This window comes from Platichthys flesus, chromosome 2, assembly GCF_949316205.1.
Source record: "Platichthys flesus chromosome 2, fPlaFle2.1, whole genome shotgun sequence".
NCBI lineage: Eukaryota > Metazoa > Chordata > Actinopteri > Pleuronectiformes > Pleuronectidae > Platichthys > Platichthys flesus.
This window is the reverse complement of record NC_084946.1, coordinates 6,809,848-6,822,972: the sequence shown is the minus strand read 5'-3', so window position 1 is coordinate 6,822,972 and position 13,125 is coordinate 6,809,848. Positions and strand designations below refer to the sequence as shown.

Genomic DNA, 13,125 nt, shown 5'->3' with positions numbered 1-13,125 from the left:
CAACCACAAATAACTCACAGCTTCCTGAGCCTATCTTGATTTCACTCCAAGAAGATAAGGACACCATTTATTGTTTTCATTGAGTTCGAGTGCTAAGACAGTGAGCTCCAAATTATTCTCAGATCGAGATAAATACACCCCAAATCGCTAATTCAATCCGTCTTCCACGCTGGTGATGTTTTGAAGAGAGGGAAATATCAAAAGATCACATTGTGAAACCGGAGTCTTGTGGTGTGATATCGGCTAGAGACCTCATCTAATTGAGAAGAAAAGCTAACTGCAACTTGAGTCAGAATTCCCTCTGGAGGAGCAGCGAGCTGGTACAATGTATCTGTGTATTAAATATGAAATGTGCATCCTCCATAGCTCTGACAGAAAATGGAGTGATAAGAGGATGAAACTAAATATGTATCATGATTTGGGTTTTTAGCCTTTGTGACACAACATCAAGCTGGAAATCAGTGCATCAGTGTTTGTGGAGTGCAGCGCTGCCCCTGGTAGTGGTGAGCCGAGGACTGTGAGTATTTACTGATGTGGTTATCTTGTCCTGTGACAGGCAGGATCACTCAATCAGCCGGGGCTGGCTGGGCTCAGGCAAGCATTACACGCGTATCCCCATACTTCTGGGGAAGAGGCGTCAGCCAAGCCAGATTTGATCAACAAATGCAGTTCCCCTGTGCCACAGCTATCTGAGATGAAGATGATATTATATGGAAGTGAGCAAAGTGATGGAGACGGTACAGGGAGAAACAGAGAAAGACCTGAGAGTGGAACCTCGTCTAAGGCACGGCTTCTTAAAGGCAAAGTGTCTCTCTACTGGAAAGCAAGAAGATAACATGCTGATATATTTTAATAAGAACCGTATGCCTCGCAACACTGCCTTTACTACATCAAAGAAGAACAAATTTATATGCTGGAGACAGCCACACATTAATTATCAAAAACTTGAATTAAAAAATAAAAACTTGTCCGTCCAGTATAGTTACATACCAATTAAAAACACAATCCTGGCAGTGTCCAACTGACATTTCTAATGATTCTTTCAAAAAATTACTCACATGTACATGTTATTAAAAGGTTAAGAGAAATTTGCATTTAGCAATGAGGAAAAATAAATATAGTGTTGAGTGTGCAGATAAGAGCTCAGTAATTAGGAGTAGACATTGCGGTGCTGGAAAACATTTGAAGAATAAACCTGGACTAGTTTGCTGCTTTCCCTGTTGCCCTACAGATATTTTACATTATTCAATCCAAAATACCATCTTTCTGATTCTAACTTTTCTTTTGCATGTTAATGTTTAATAAGAGCCCTTGGCTATCTATGGGCACAATTATTAGATATCCGCAGAGAGAAATTGAAAAATTAATCATTCTCTCAATTTTGTACTTCTCTGATCCATTGGAAAAAGCTGCACAAGCTGTGGCTTCTGTCCTGTCACAGGCTCCATCTAAACACAATCGCTCCACTGCCAAAGATGGCTTGCTTGTGCAACCAAGACAATTGCATCAATGCAGTAATTAAGTAATTATTTAGATGTTGGCACTTGTTCTGCTGTACTACAACACTGATAAGCCTATTGAAAGAGGTGATGATTACAGAGGTGTTTGTCCCTGGCTTGACAAAGGAATTCAAAGTCTCTGTGTGTTTAATTATCCAAAAATATTAAACAGTATCACACAAAGTGTCGTTGTGGGGATTTGCCTGAGAGGAAGTAGCCCCAACGGGGTCCACTGGACCTGTAGCACACAGTGTGTGATGACACGTGAACATGCTAACACACTCTCAGAATAACAAAATGCCATAGTAGGATGCACACACTGACTGCAGTGACGTTTTGTGCAGTAACTGTATATTTCCATACATCTCAATTATCCACATGTGGCCCTGTATGTTTTTGAACAATCCTTGTTTTGGCCCTTGCCATTACTACATGCAATCTATGCTAATATAATGTACTGAGCATGAATATGCTAATGTGCAGACAGGAGAGCATTAAGTTATAGTTGACAGGAATTTATTATACACACCATCCAGTTTCTAAGTGACAATTTTAGCCTTTGAGGGGGAGCTACTGTGAGACAGTGAGGCTGATGCCCCAGGATTAACTCTCAGTGTGCATGCATGAGATTTGAAATAAATTCAAGTGAAACAAATTGCAGATTTTTGGTTAGAAGTAAATGCTAACTCATTAAGAAGTTAAACAGGTTACAAGTCAGCGGATTCAATCGGTTCTCTAGAGATGGTTGTAGTCTTTAGGATATTTTTGGGCCCTTTATCGATAGGACAGAGAGTAATCGTGAGAGGGTCAGACCCGAATCTTCATTCACTGTAGCAGTCTCGAGCATCAGAACAACCATCTATGTCCTGTCTTTTTTTGTAGCTCAAAGCTACAGAGCTAACAGCAAAGAAGGAATTACTTAAATCTGCACCTTACTGAATCAGAAATGATGGTTGATTAAGGTTGGATTGCAATTAGCTGCTAAATTGTAGCCCCTGTTTGGCCCATGATTTGGAAAAATCTGCCTATACTTAGGTTTGTAATTTCAATTGATATAAAACATTAAGTATCGTTACAACACATTAAACTACATCTATATTGAATCTGTCTGGTTTAAAATTAGGTAATCTGAAGCACTAAGAATTCCCTTTGGATGCCTGTATACTGTAAGTTATGCCCTCCAGTAAGACCAGGCAGTCTGATTCTTTGACATTGGATAGTAGCAGTGTAAGCAGAGTCAACTATCTTATGGCTGCAGCAACAAAAACAGTTCACTACCGTGGGACTAAATCTCAATTCATCTAAACTGGTTGATAAATTGTAAGCAGAAGTGAAATGTGTAAGTGACACATGTGCTTTCTGTGGCCATCAAACCTCAGATGATACCAGTTTACTTTGGTAAGTTATGCTTGTGTTTTAGATATTAAATGTGGCGTTGGCATCTGAGACACATTACTTGAATCTGTCTGTATCTGCGAACAAGACCAGTGATTAATCTTGGGTGTTCACCATCTGCCTCTCAGTGCACTCCTGTTGGACTTACTCGATTTCCTCTACCATGCTTCAAACATGACCCCACCCCCCCACCAACCTCTATCCCACCCTCAGAGACAGCCCAGGTGCGCAAATACACACACGCATGCACACAGAACCCTGGACAGAACCCCCTCCTCCATAAACAACTCTTTCTTTAACATCTGCCCAAAAGCAGCACTGCTGCCTTTTGTCCACTCACTGTCTCCTAAGGCATGTCATCCAGCTCTAATCAAGCAGAAAATGGTCATAAATATTTCTTTCTGCAAGATTTCACATTCGCATTTCACGCAGGGACATGATATTTTCCCCCTACCTCCAGGGAGTACCTAATGCAAAAAACAGTTACTTATATTCAAGGCTCATGTTTCTTCAGTCAAATGCAGAACGTATTCCCTGTTTGCAGGGGAAAAAACAAGAAAAAAAGAGGGGAAGAAATAGAGAAAAGTGAAGGGGGGGAGACATAAAGAACTGTCTTATTTTCTGTGCCATTTACTGGCTAGTACTTTCACAGCCATCCCATTACATCATGTCAAAGATTGTAAACAAGCAAATAACAACAGCGCATCAGAGACCACAGCGAGGGAGCAGTGTACATTGTCCTGCTCCGGAGGTCTCTCTGCCACCGACTGAGGAGGAAAAAAACATTTGTTTTTATTGTCCATTTAAATAATATATATCTTTTGCACGGAGGGAAAAGATTGCACAAGGATTTATATGAACCATTGTCTCTGGCCGGGCCAAGTATTTATGGCACATGTCATTCACAGGATGCAGAGGTGCCATCACTATTATTTATGACAAGACATCCCATCAGGGCATATCATTCTCTAAATGGTATACAGCTATTCACCAGTGAATAGCGACCTGTGCCATTTTTCTCTCAAATAGAGGCCATGTCACTGCTGAACGTGCAAGAGGGTTGTTATTAATCACTGATAGATACTTTGCTGGGTGGATGCGTGTCAAACAATCAAATTTACTCCAAGAGACCTGTACATGGTGTGGATGTCCATGCATATTTACTTCAATGAAGGCTCACTTGATCATCGGCGCCAGTAGTTTATCATTTTCCTCCCTGCGTGACAAACACAGCTGTCAGGGGTTTTCAGTATCACAGCAAAAGAGATATATACCATGTTGTATGAAATTGCTATAATATTTTACCTATACATTGCTGTATGAGATCCAACACTATACTACATGATCATGTTCGTATTGTGTTATTTTCAAACTTATTCACTTATTCGCCAGTTACTTCACTGCAGAGCAAATATCCAATATTTTACTAAGTATGATGATGATGATGATGATGATGACTATTATTACTAAAAGGACTAAACAAGCATTTAGGCCCTTGGTGCATGCACATTATATCCAAGGCTCATTTCCACCTGCATTAAAATGCTACAGTCTGGTGAGGAAATTATGATTAAAATATCTTTATTTTAATCCCTCTTATTTATAAGAAAATTGTGTGAAACACATCATGAAATACAATGCACACAAAGGAGAAAACACAAGAGACTAAATTGATATATATCGTCTGTGGCTTAAAAATATCTGACCACATATGATATAAAAGGGTTTGGACCTTTAACTATACCAGGGAAGTCTAATCTTTGCTGATTCGGCTCTTTGATGCTACTTGTCACTTTCAAGAGTTCCCCAACTTTATGGGTGGACAATGAGAAATCACTGGGATACGTCTGCAATTAAGTTTGTGTCATTTTACAGTATTAATTTGTTTTCCTTTAGTGAAAATTTGTTTTCATTGTGCTTTACTTAAATGAATTTCTCCTAGTTTGCCATTTTAACCTTGGTGGAAAATGAGTAAAAACCAGGGGAAGCAGGTAGAAATAGGTCACCTGTTTAAATCTGGTCTTTAACTCTGAGTCCTTGTGGAGCTGAGACGCTGTGGGCACAGTTGTGTCAGGATGCTCTGGGGACCAGTGCCGTCTGTGTGCTAACAAATGGAAGCAGGTGGCAAAACAGGTATTTTGCTACCACCACCTAGCTCCCCCTATTACCCCCTCCCCCATCATCTCCCAGACTGCCTGGCCAGCCCTCACAGCCTGACGCCGAGAATGAACTCTGATGTCCGTTACCCACATTGTGCCAGGAGATTAGGAATAAGATATAAAATTCAAACTCGCTACAGGATTTTCACATCAGCTGGGCTGAGAAGGTGATGACCTTTATCCATACATGTATACAATCAGGCGCACAAAATCGGGCTATTCCACATTTGTGGCTGTTTACGTGTAAAAACCCCAAAGATGCCTTAATCTGCAACAAAAATTTGGGTTTAGTGAAACAAATAAGTATTTTAAGAGGAGACAGTCGCAGTTTCAATTTCAATAGCTCATTTAACCCTTATCTGCCCAAATCCTTGGGGTCCATTCTATGTTAATTGGATCTACATTGCACTAGCATTGGGGGTGTTAACAAGCACAGCCTATGAATATTAATTACCCTGAAGTTTTATGCACAGGAAAGACTTCACTGATACATATTAATTCTATGAAGTTTTTAAAGTAGTGCTCTCATTAAAAATGAATAGGCCCTGCGCTTGAATGTTTTCCCAAGAGGAGCTGTGCATCCTTAGGTCTATCCCTAATAAATTGGGTCAGATTGGCTATCCTTAAAGAATAGCTTCTCCTTAAAATAGCATTATTATTCAACTAAATGTAAACATTCCAATTGGGTGAAGAAAAGGTTTTGTTTAAACAGTGTTTTGACAATGGCTATTAAAGCCAGTCATGTCTGAGCGTGCACTATCCCAACCACAGTCTCCTGAGGCCCTGTTAAAACGGTTACTTATTTACAACACTAAACACACAAGTTGTTCGGCTAAACAGTGCAAAATTACTCTGCCTGCCTGCGTGTGTGAGGGGTTGGGTGTGCGCTTGTGTGAGGATTTGTGTGTGCATCTTGATGTGGAGCAGTCATAAGCAGTTGTTGGCACAATGTTTAAATAAAACATTGAGGATGCATTAGTCCTCTGGCTTGCCGAGGCCTCTCTCTCTAAGCCATTTAATACAGAACTGACGCAGACGTGTTTCCCTGTCTGCCTCCAGCCAGCTGCTTGAGACACCTGCTCAAAGTTTAGAGTTGCCCACTTCAGCAGAAACACGCAGACTAAGGCCAACAGAGAACATCCGGGCGCCACACAATGAAAACCACTTTGGTCTTCCTAATGATACCAGCATATAAACTTGCATCTTTTCCATGGGTGGCATTTGTACGTCCACACGTCCTGGAGAGATTCCCTTATCCATAAATTCTCCCCAGGGACATAAAGGTATATTTTACCTTAAAGACAGAGGGTGAGCAATTGTTTTTTATCTGACTATGTTTACATACAAACACGAGTCAGAGTTAATATGAGAAATCAGTTGAGGGAGTCAGATATCTTGCATGTGTGCTGCTGCAGCTGGATTAGTTGCTGTGTGAGAGGATGCAATTGTCAGAGTGAATGACGCCTGACTTTCTCTGGGGTTTCTTTTGCAAGCCACCTTGTAAAAACTCTGGATAATCTCCCAATGAACCCATGTGAGAAAACAGCAGGATTTAGGGATTCCTCATGAGTGAGTGGGCATGTTGATGACATTTCTAACGCGCGACAGACAGAAAACCTGAAAAACAAAAATATCTCAGGACGAATAATTTGTGCCGCACACATACAAAACACCAACAAAAAATGTCACGAGAGATTTTGGTGATAAGGGCCAACGCTGGTGTTGATGTGCTGTGTGATCTCTGCAGCTGAATTTGTGTTCCCTCCTGCACCACCCCTCACCTGAACACTTTCTGTGTTGCTGTGAATTCATCTGAGCAGAGAATCTCCTGCTACGTTGTTCATGTGTGAAAAGCAAACTCAGAAGAAACTCCAGACCACATTGTGTGGACATTCTCTAAAATATATGCTTGAAAACAGCATTTGTTTAAGACATCTGCTTGGTAATGTGAGTAACAGTGAGTAAGCCAACTCTATAGTCCATATGTCCTAATGTTTGAACTCTTTACACACTGCTTTTTGTTTACCTCTAGTTAATGGTTAGTCACATGATCAGAAGTCTACCTGTATTAAACAGATCTATTGACCAATTGTTTCCATTTCAGTCTGTCCATGCTATGCAAAACACATTTTCCACACTCAAACACAAAGATTTTCCCAAATGTGGTCAAAATAGAACATTTTCAGCAATGAAATATGTCTGCTCAGCCACACATCCCCTAACTCCCTCTTTAACGTCTCATTTTGCTTGGCATCATACGATAAGACTTCTCATTTGCTTGTATTCACAGTTGTCAAAATAGTGTGCAGCATGACATAGAGATATGGTTGACATCTCAGGAATCACTGTTAGTTTTTGTTTATAGCTAGCATTTATGAGCCGTGATCAAATATTTGTACAGTTGTCTGGTGACAGGAAGAGGACATTTTGTCAGGGAGAATAAGTGAACTGTGTATTTGCCTGGTCAGGAGGGCCCAGACCAGAAAACAGGTATGATGAAACTCAGGGGGATCAGGCCTCAGTGTGTCCCATTCCATAACAGCAATGACTGTTTTTAAAAAGATGATGACATTTAGGTATTTCCCTTTTGTTTCACTGCAGATGGATTTTACAAACTACCTTTATATTGTTAACAACATAAAGACGCTGGTGAGGTTATATATTGATAATAGTTTCAGATCTATCAATTCACCTTCTTCATTCCTCCTACCTAATGAAGGAAATATGATTATTAAGTAATTTTGTTGGTTGAATAAGGTTGGTATTAATTAAAAAAGTTGTATCACTTGCGGTTTACATTTATATTTAATATAATATTGTTTTCCTTTTTTGCTGGGATGATGTGAGATCTGCGACTGGAGATGAGTGTGTGTGTGTGTGTGTGTGTGTGAGTGTGTGTGTGTGTGTGTTCTTACTTGAGTCCATTCGGACTACCACAGGGTCAAACAACTCTTGTGATCCCCCTCCTGCTGCCCACATAAGCAGGGTGTGTAAACAGGATGTCGACCCGAGCAACAGTCAACTATTTAAAACCATTGGACTCAGCACAGATGCAACCTGTGCTTCATCTCCTCCCAGTCGGAGAGCGGTGGCTGGAGGTAGACTCAACAAAATGGTTGAGTTCATAGGCTGGCTGACTTGGAGACATCATAAGACAAAGCAGAGGTGCTGGGTGGTTTACCTCCCAAACCTCACCAACAAAACTCTGGTGACAATAGGATTTGAAAAGTTGCACCTAGACTAAATAGTTTTTTTCCTCTAATAAAAGAATGCATGAAGCTGGGTTTAAAAAAGCAATATGCTTCAAAATGAGAGAAGATTGAGCCTTAGTAAAATATTTGTGATATTTATTCTGACATAGACTGTGTTTTTTCTTGCTATGATAATTATTTCTCCCTTTTTTTTGACATGGCAGCGCACCACTGTTCAATTTTCACCTCCATCTGTGTGATTATTAATCAGATCACACATCAATTGCCAGAAACACCAAAAAAATTCAGCCTGTAATAAAACTGTCATGTGCTGTGGTATTAAGACAGATGTTGCCAGTTGTGTGATAACATAATTAAACTGTTCTGTGAGGGATTCCATAAAATTATTCAAATTGGACGAGCACTATCATTTTACCAATAAAGCAATTTAGGGCAATATGCAGTGTCATAACACTGATGTTATCCTCTCCGCCAGATTTTCCAATAAGTTGGAGCCTGTGCTTGGCCTCCTGTGACAATATGAACACTATAAATGAAGATACCTGAGAGCTTCTGGAGATGGAGGCTCGGGACTTTTCACTGTGATCCGCTCTGTGGATACATGTTCGCACAGTGGATGACATGGCTCAGGAAGGGAGCACACAGTCAGTAGGATAATGCACCACTGCTATTGGTCAAAAATCACCCAGAGCAAAGAAGCTTTTATCACACGTGTTAAATATTCAGCACTGCACCGCACAGATATATAATTCTGCAGCAGAGTAAATACAGAGATACTGGCAGGAATTCAATTCAAACATGCGGCGATAAGGCTTGTTCTTCTTGTGAAAAACCAAAACAGTGCTTGTATTTCAATCCGGGCATCGCACTCTGTCCCTCTCGCACTCAGCTCAGCAGCAGAGTACATGCGATTAACAGAGATCTGAGGCAGCAAATGCTCTCTGGCTTGCTATATGACCTGATGCTGTTAACTCCCCCAGTCTGACCATTAGCCCAAAATATGGCCAGGATATCAGAAACCAGCAGGCCCTACACTGCCAGTCCTGGCCTTTTGGCCTTGATTCTCTCTGAGCATGTATGTGTCCACGTCTGTGTGAGTGCACTGTGATAGCGAGGCTTATAGTCTAGCACTTCCCCCTAAAGCTTGGCAAGACAGAGCTCGATGACGGTCGCTAAGATGTGCATTTCCACCTTCTCAAGCCTCCACCAGGGACAGTGCCCTTGCATTATGCAAACAGAAAACCTGTGCCCACTCAGCTCTTTCTGCAGGCACCGTGATGCGTGTCACTCTCTCCTCTCTATACACGCCAAACACCTAAACCACGCAGGCAGTGCAGCAGATGACAAAAAAAACAAAACAACAACCCATACTATGTCGGAATCAACTTCAGGGTACCAAGCAGCCTGGAGAGAAGAGCCATTACGCATCCCTCTTTTATTTTATCACTCTTTAAGATAGTGTTGGGGTATATTTGCACAGTATTGCTGAGAGAAAGAGACAAGATGATATTTTAAAACTCGCTCTAACTTGATTAAATGGGCTCCTCTAAAAGACAGGATATTAATATTTAATGCTCTACAGTTGTATCAGTTCAACCAAATTTAGAGTGAAGGAACGGTTTGGGTGGTTAAACATGTGAGATGTTAAAAAATGATCATACATCAGAGGAAATCCATGTAGGGAGTCTGAATGTCCTAAAAACAGCAGCTTCAAAACTGGTACAAAGTTCCTATCATCATAATTGTTGCTGTTGTCTGTGTTTTTTTTACTACAACAGCTACACAACACAACTTCCTGTTGCAAAATCAGTGAAATCACAAACGGGTTATTGCAAAAGCTCTTCTCTTCTGTTGTGTTTCTGTTGTGTTTTTTTTTTTTATCCTGCAGTATCTTCACTTCCTTATGTGGATAGTGACACATGTCTGTGACACAAAAGAAACACAGAGTATTAAAACAATTATTATATTTACATCTATTATGCACAAGGAGCTGCTAAAAATACAATAACATTATAAGCACACCCAAATGAACAACGGTTACATCACAACAGATAACAACGGAGTTCCTCACAAAGTGAACTCAAAAACAGAAAGGGGCTTTTCTTCATCCTTGGTTCTTAAACAAACAGTGTTTGACTTACTAATAGAGATGCTTAAATCAAGCTTATGGTCCACTTCCCCCAAATCTGACTAGTCTACAAGATGAATTCCCCTGTCAGAATTAAGATGATCAAACAGATTACAATTATTTCATCCCCCATCTTTATTAATGAGGACTGTCTTTCATAGTTATGTCCCCTAATAAGAATAAATGATATGCCACTGCCAGGTTTGTTGTTCCCGCTCACTCAAGGGACTCGCAGACATTTGAGTCTGAGAAGAGTCTAGATTGATTTTTGCCTCACCTAAAGCGGTAATAGCATCTTGGATGTTTTGTGAAGAACAAAGAAGAAAAAAAAAACGTCAGCATGTCAGTTAGAGGCGTATTAGTGTGAGCTCCAAATAAAACTTAAAAGAAAGACTGGGAAATGCTGCAAAAGTAAAAAGTTATCAAGTAATTGAGCGAAGATCGTAATACCCCAGGGACAATTAACATGGTTCATGGTGCATGAGTGAAAATCCTGGGTTAGTCTAATGGGAGAATAAAAAGACTGCCTGCCTGCCTGCCGTCCCAGTAGCTCTACCATGGTAAGTAGCCTATCAAAGCCCAGTGTCAGGAGCTGAGAGTGAGACGTACTTCGTCCTCCGCATCCACGCGCCATTTATCACACACAACAATTAGTACGCCTCCCTCTGTTTCAACTCCAACTGTGGGCCACACAAATTAACCAGTGGATTTGTTCAAAAAGCATAAAGCAATAACAGCACGCCTTTTTGCCACAGTTAGAAAGCAGAGGGCAAAATATGTGACTGCAATACTTTGAAAATGGGAAAGAGAAAGTAAATGCTGTGGCATGTAAATGCCACGACAGCTACTGTAGAGTAATAGTTATTTCTGGATGACTGAGAACAGGGACCATGCTTGGACGGATAGCTCTATTCTAGCAGGGAGTCTTTATTTCCATCCCTTCTAGGTGTCAAGTGCACATCCATGACACCCCTCTCTCTCCCCCCGTGCCTCAAATACATTCATCAAAGTTGTAACCCTGTTGTCTTTGCAGAGCGAATCAGAATGTGCCCCTGGCAAAGAATGAAGGAAAAGTCAACAGGAATTAAGTTTCAGTGCAACTGTTTACTCAACTGTGTCCTGCAGTTATTGAAATTGTATCCATGGTTTTGTGTGACTACTGCAGTAATGAATTCAGTATGGCTGTGATTTTCTCACTGACGACATGCTCGTTTTGGGTCGGAAAAAAGATGGGATGGAGGTGAGGTCTAGAAGCTGAGGGAGTAGGGATGAGGAGCAGATTTGGAAAAGTGTAAAGGACTCACCCTTTCACTGAGGAGCAGGGGGCAACATGCCAACATGCTTCTATCGTCAAAATAAGAAATGACTGAGTTTGCTGGTTCTGACAACAGACTTGTACATCACAGAGTCACAATATCATACCATGATGGCAGGATGATTCTGCTGAAAGATGATGAATGATAATATTGAATTCCTGCTCTGCGCTGTACGTTTTAGCACCATACCCCCACTCTGTGCTGCAGCATGCTGCTTCATGCTGTAGGATTGTTGCCCTCCCTGATGGATGTGCTCTGACAACAGACAGCGGCACAGAGCCTGTGCATCATCACCAAACAGCTCCTGACAACAACCCCAGCCGCCCTGTCGGATAGACCGAGATAGCGGATGACACAATGATCTTTTCAATGTTGTTTCGTTAAACACACTGTCGTGTGCCACACACAATGCTGACACCAACAGAAAAAGCTTGTCTGTTTGCCTCAAGTCTGAGATGGCGAAAAATGTTTTGGGCTTCACCGACAGCAGCACCGCCGCGAATCCCGGCATCTCATTGGTTAAAGTGGCAAAGTGTGGCATTAGTTGTGAGTGTGAAGTGTGTTTACAATGAGCCAGTGAAAAATGCTGTCATCCTGTTGGATGTCACAGTTTCTTAACTGTCTACACAATCCTGCAGCACCTACATACTTAAAATATGTCAGAACACCATTATAAATATTTTACCAAAATGCAGATTCTGCATGCTACGATAAACACATTCATAACCAAACACAATCACACAGGCAGAGCACTTCCCCTTCTTTAAATATTCAAAGAGAGCCTCAATATACATAAATAATAATAATAATGTGTTTATGTACTAGATGTACTTTGAGATGGAATTAAATATTAAGAGGCACTTTAAGAGAGGAATGAGGCCTGCTGTTGACATGGCTTAATAAAGTGAAGACAGGTGTGAAAGGGGGACTGGTCTACCTGGTGCTGCTGGAGATGCAGGAGGTCAACCGCAGTCACCTCCACTGACGGTGTGGCATTCTCAGGTCGCCCTTCCCTGGACCCACCCTCCATGCTCGCTCCACCATTTTGACTGGCTGGTCCGTTACTCGTCGCCTCCGTCCGAGATTCTTGCATCATGACTTAGAAACCTGAGAGAAGACACATAAAAAAGAAAAGAAGGGGGGACAGAGACGGAGAGAAACAGCTGTTAAAACACAGCAGTGAGGTCGCATTTCAACACAGAGCCAAACTATAAACATCTGCATATCCTTCCCACACAATTTCACTTTTATTGCAGGTTTCCCTGTTGGTTTGTGCTTCTCTAAGACTTGTTTGTTTGCTTGTAGCATATGCAATGAGGCAAACACACACGCACATGCTCTCACAAACTGCTTCTCTGCAGAGTAATGAACTGCTCCTTTGTTTTGTCTTTTCCGGTGCGGATCATTTTGCAGATG

At 41.2% G+C, this 13,125-nt stretch overlaps 1 protein-coding gene across 8 annotated transcripts in view; it reads right to left on the bottom strand.

The window, feature by feature from the left end:
• Positions 1 to 13,125, bottom strand: part of foxp1b (forkhead box P1b) — a 151,841-nt gene that overhangs the window by 68,530 nt on the left and 70,186 nt on the right. For all 8 annotated transcript variants that reach the window (XM_062395247.1, XM_062395229.1, XM_062395237.1 and 5 more), the window contains one exon: positions 12,647 to 12,816. In XM_062395247.1, the coding sequence (XP_062251231.1) occupies positions 12,647 to 12,805 (159 nt within the window). In that variant the 5' untranslated portion in view covers positions 12,806 to 12,816. The remainder of the gene's footprint in view (positions 1 to 12,646; positions 12,817 to 13,125) is intronic.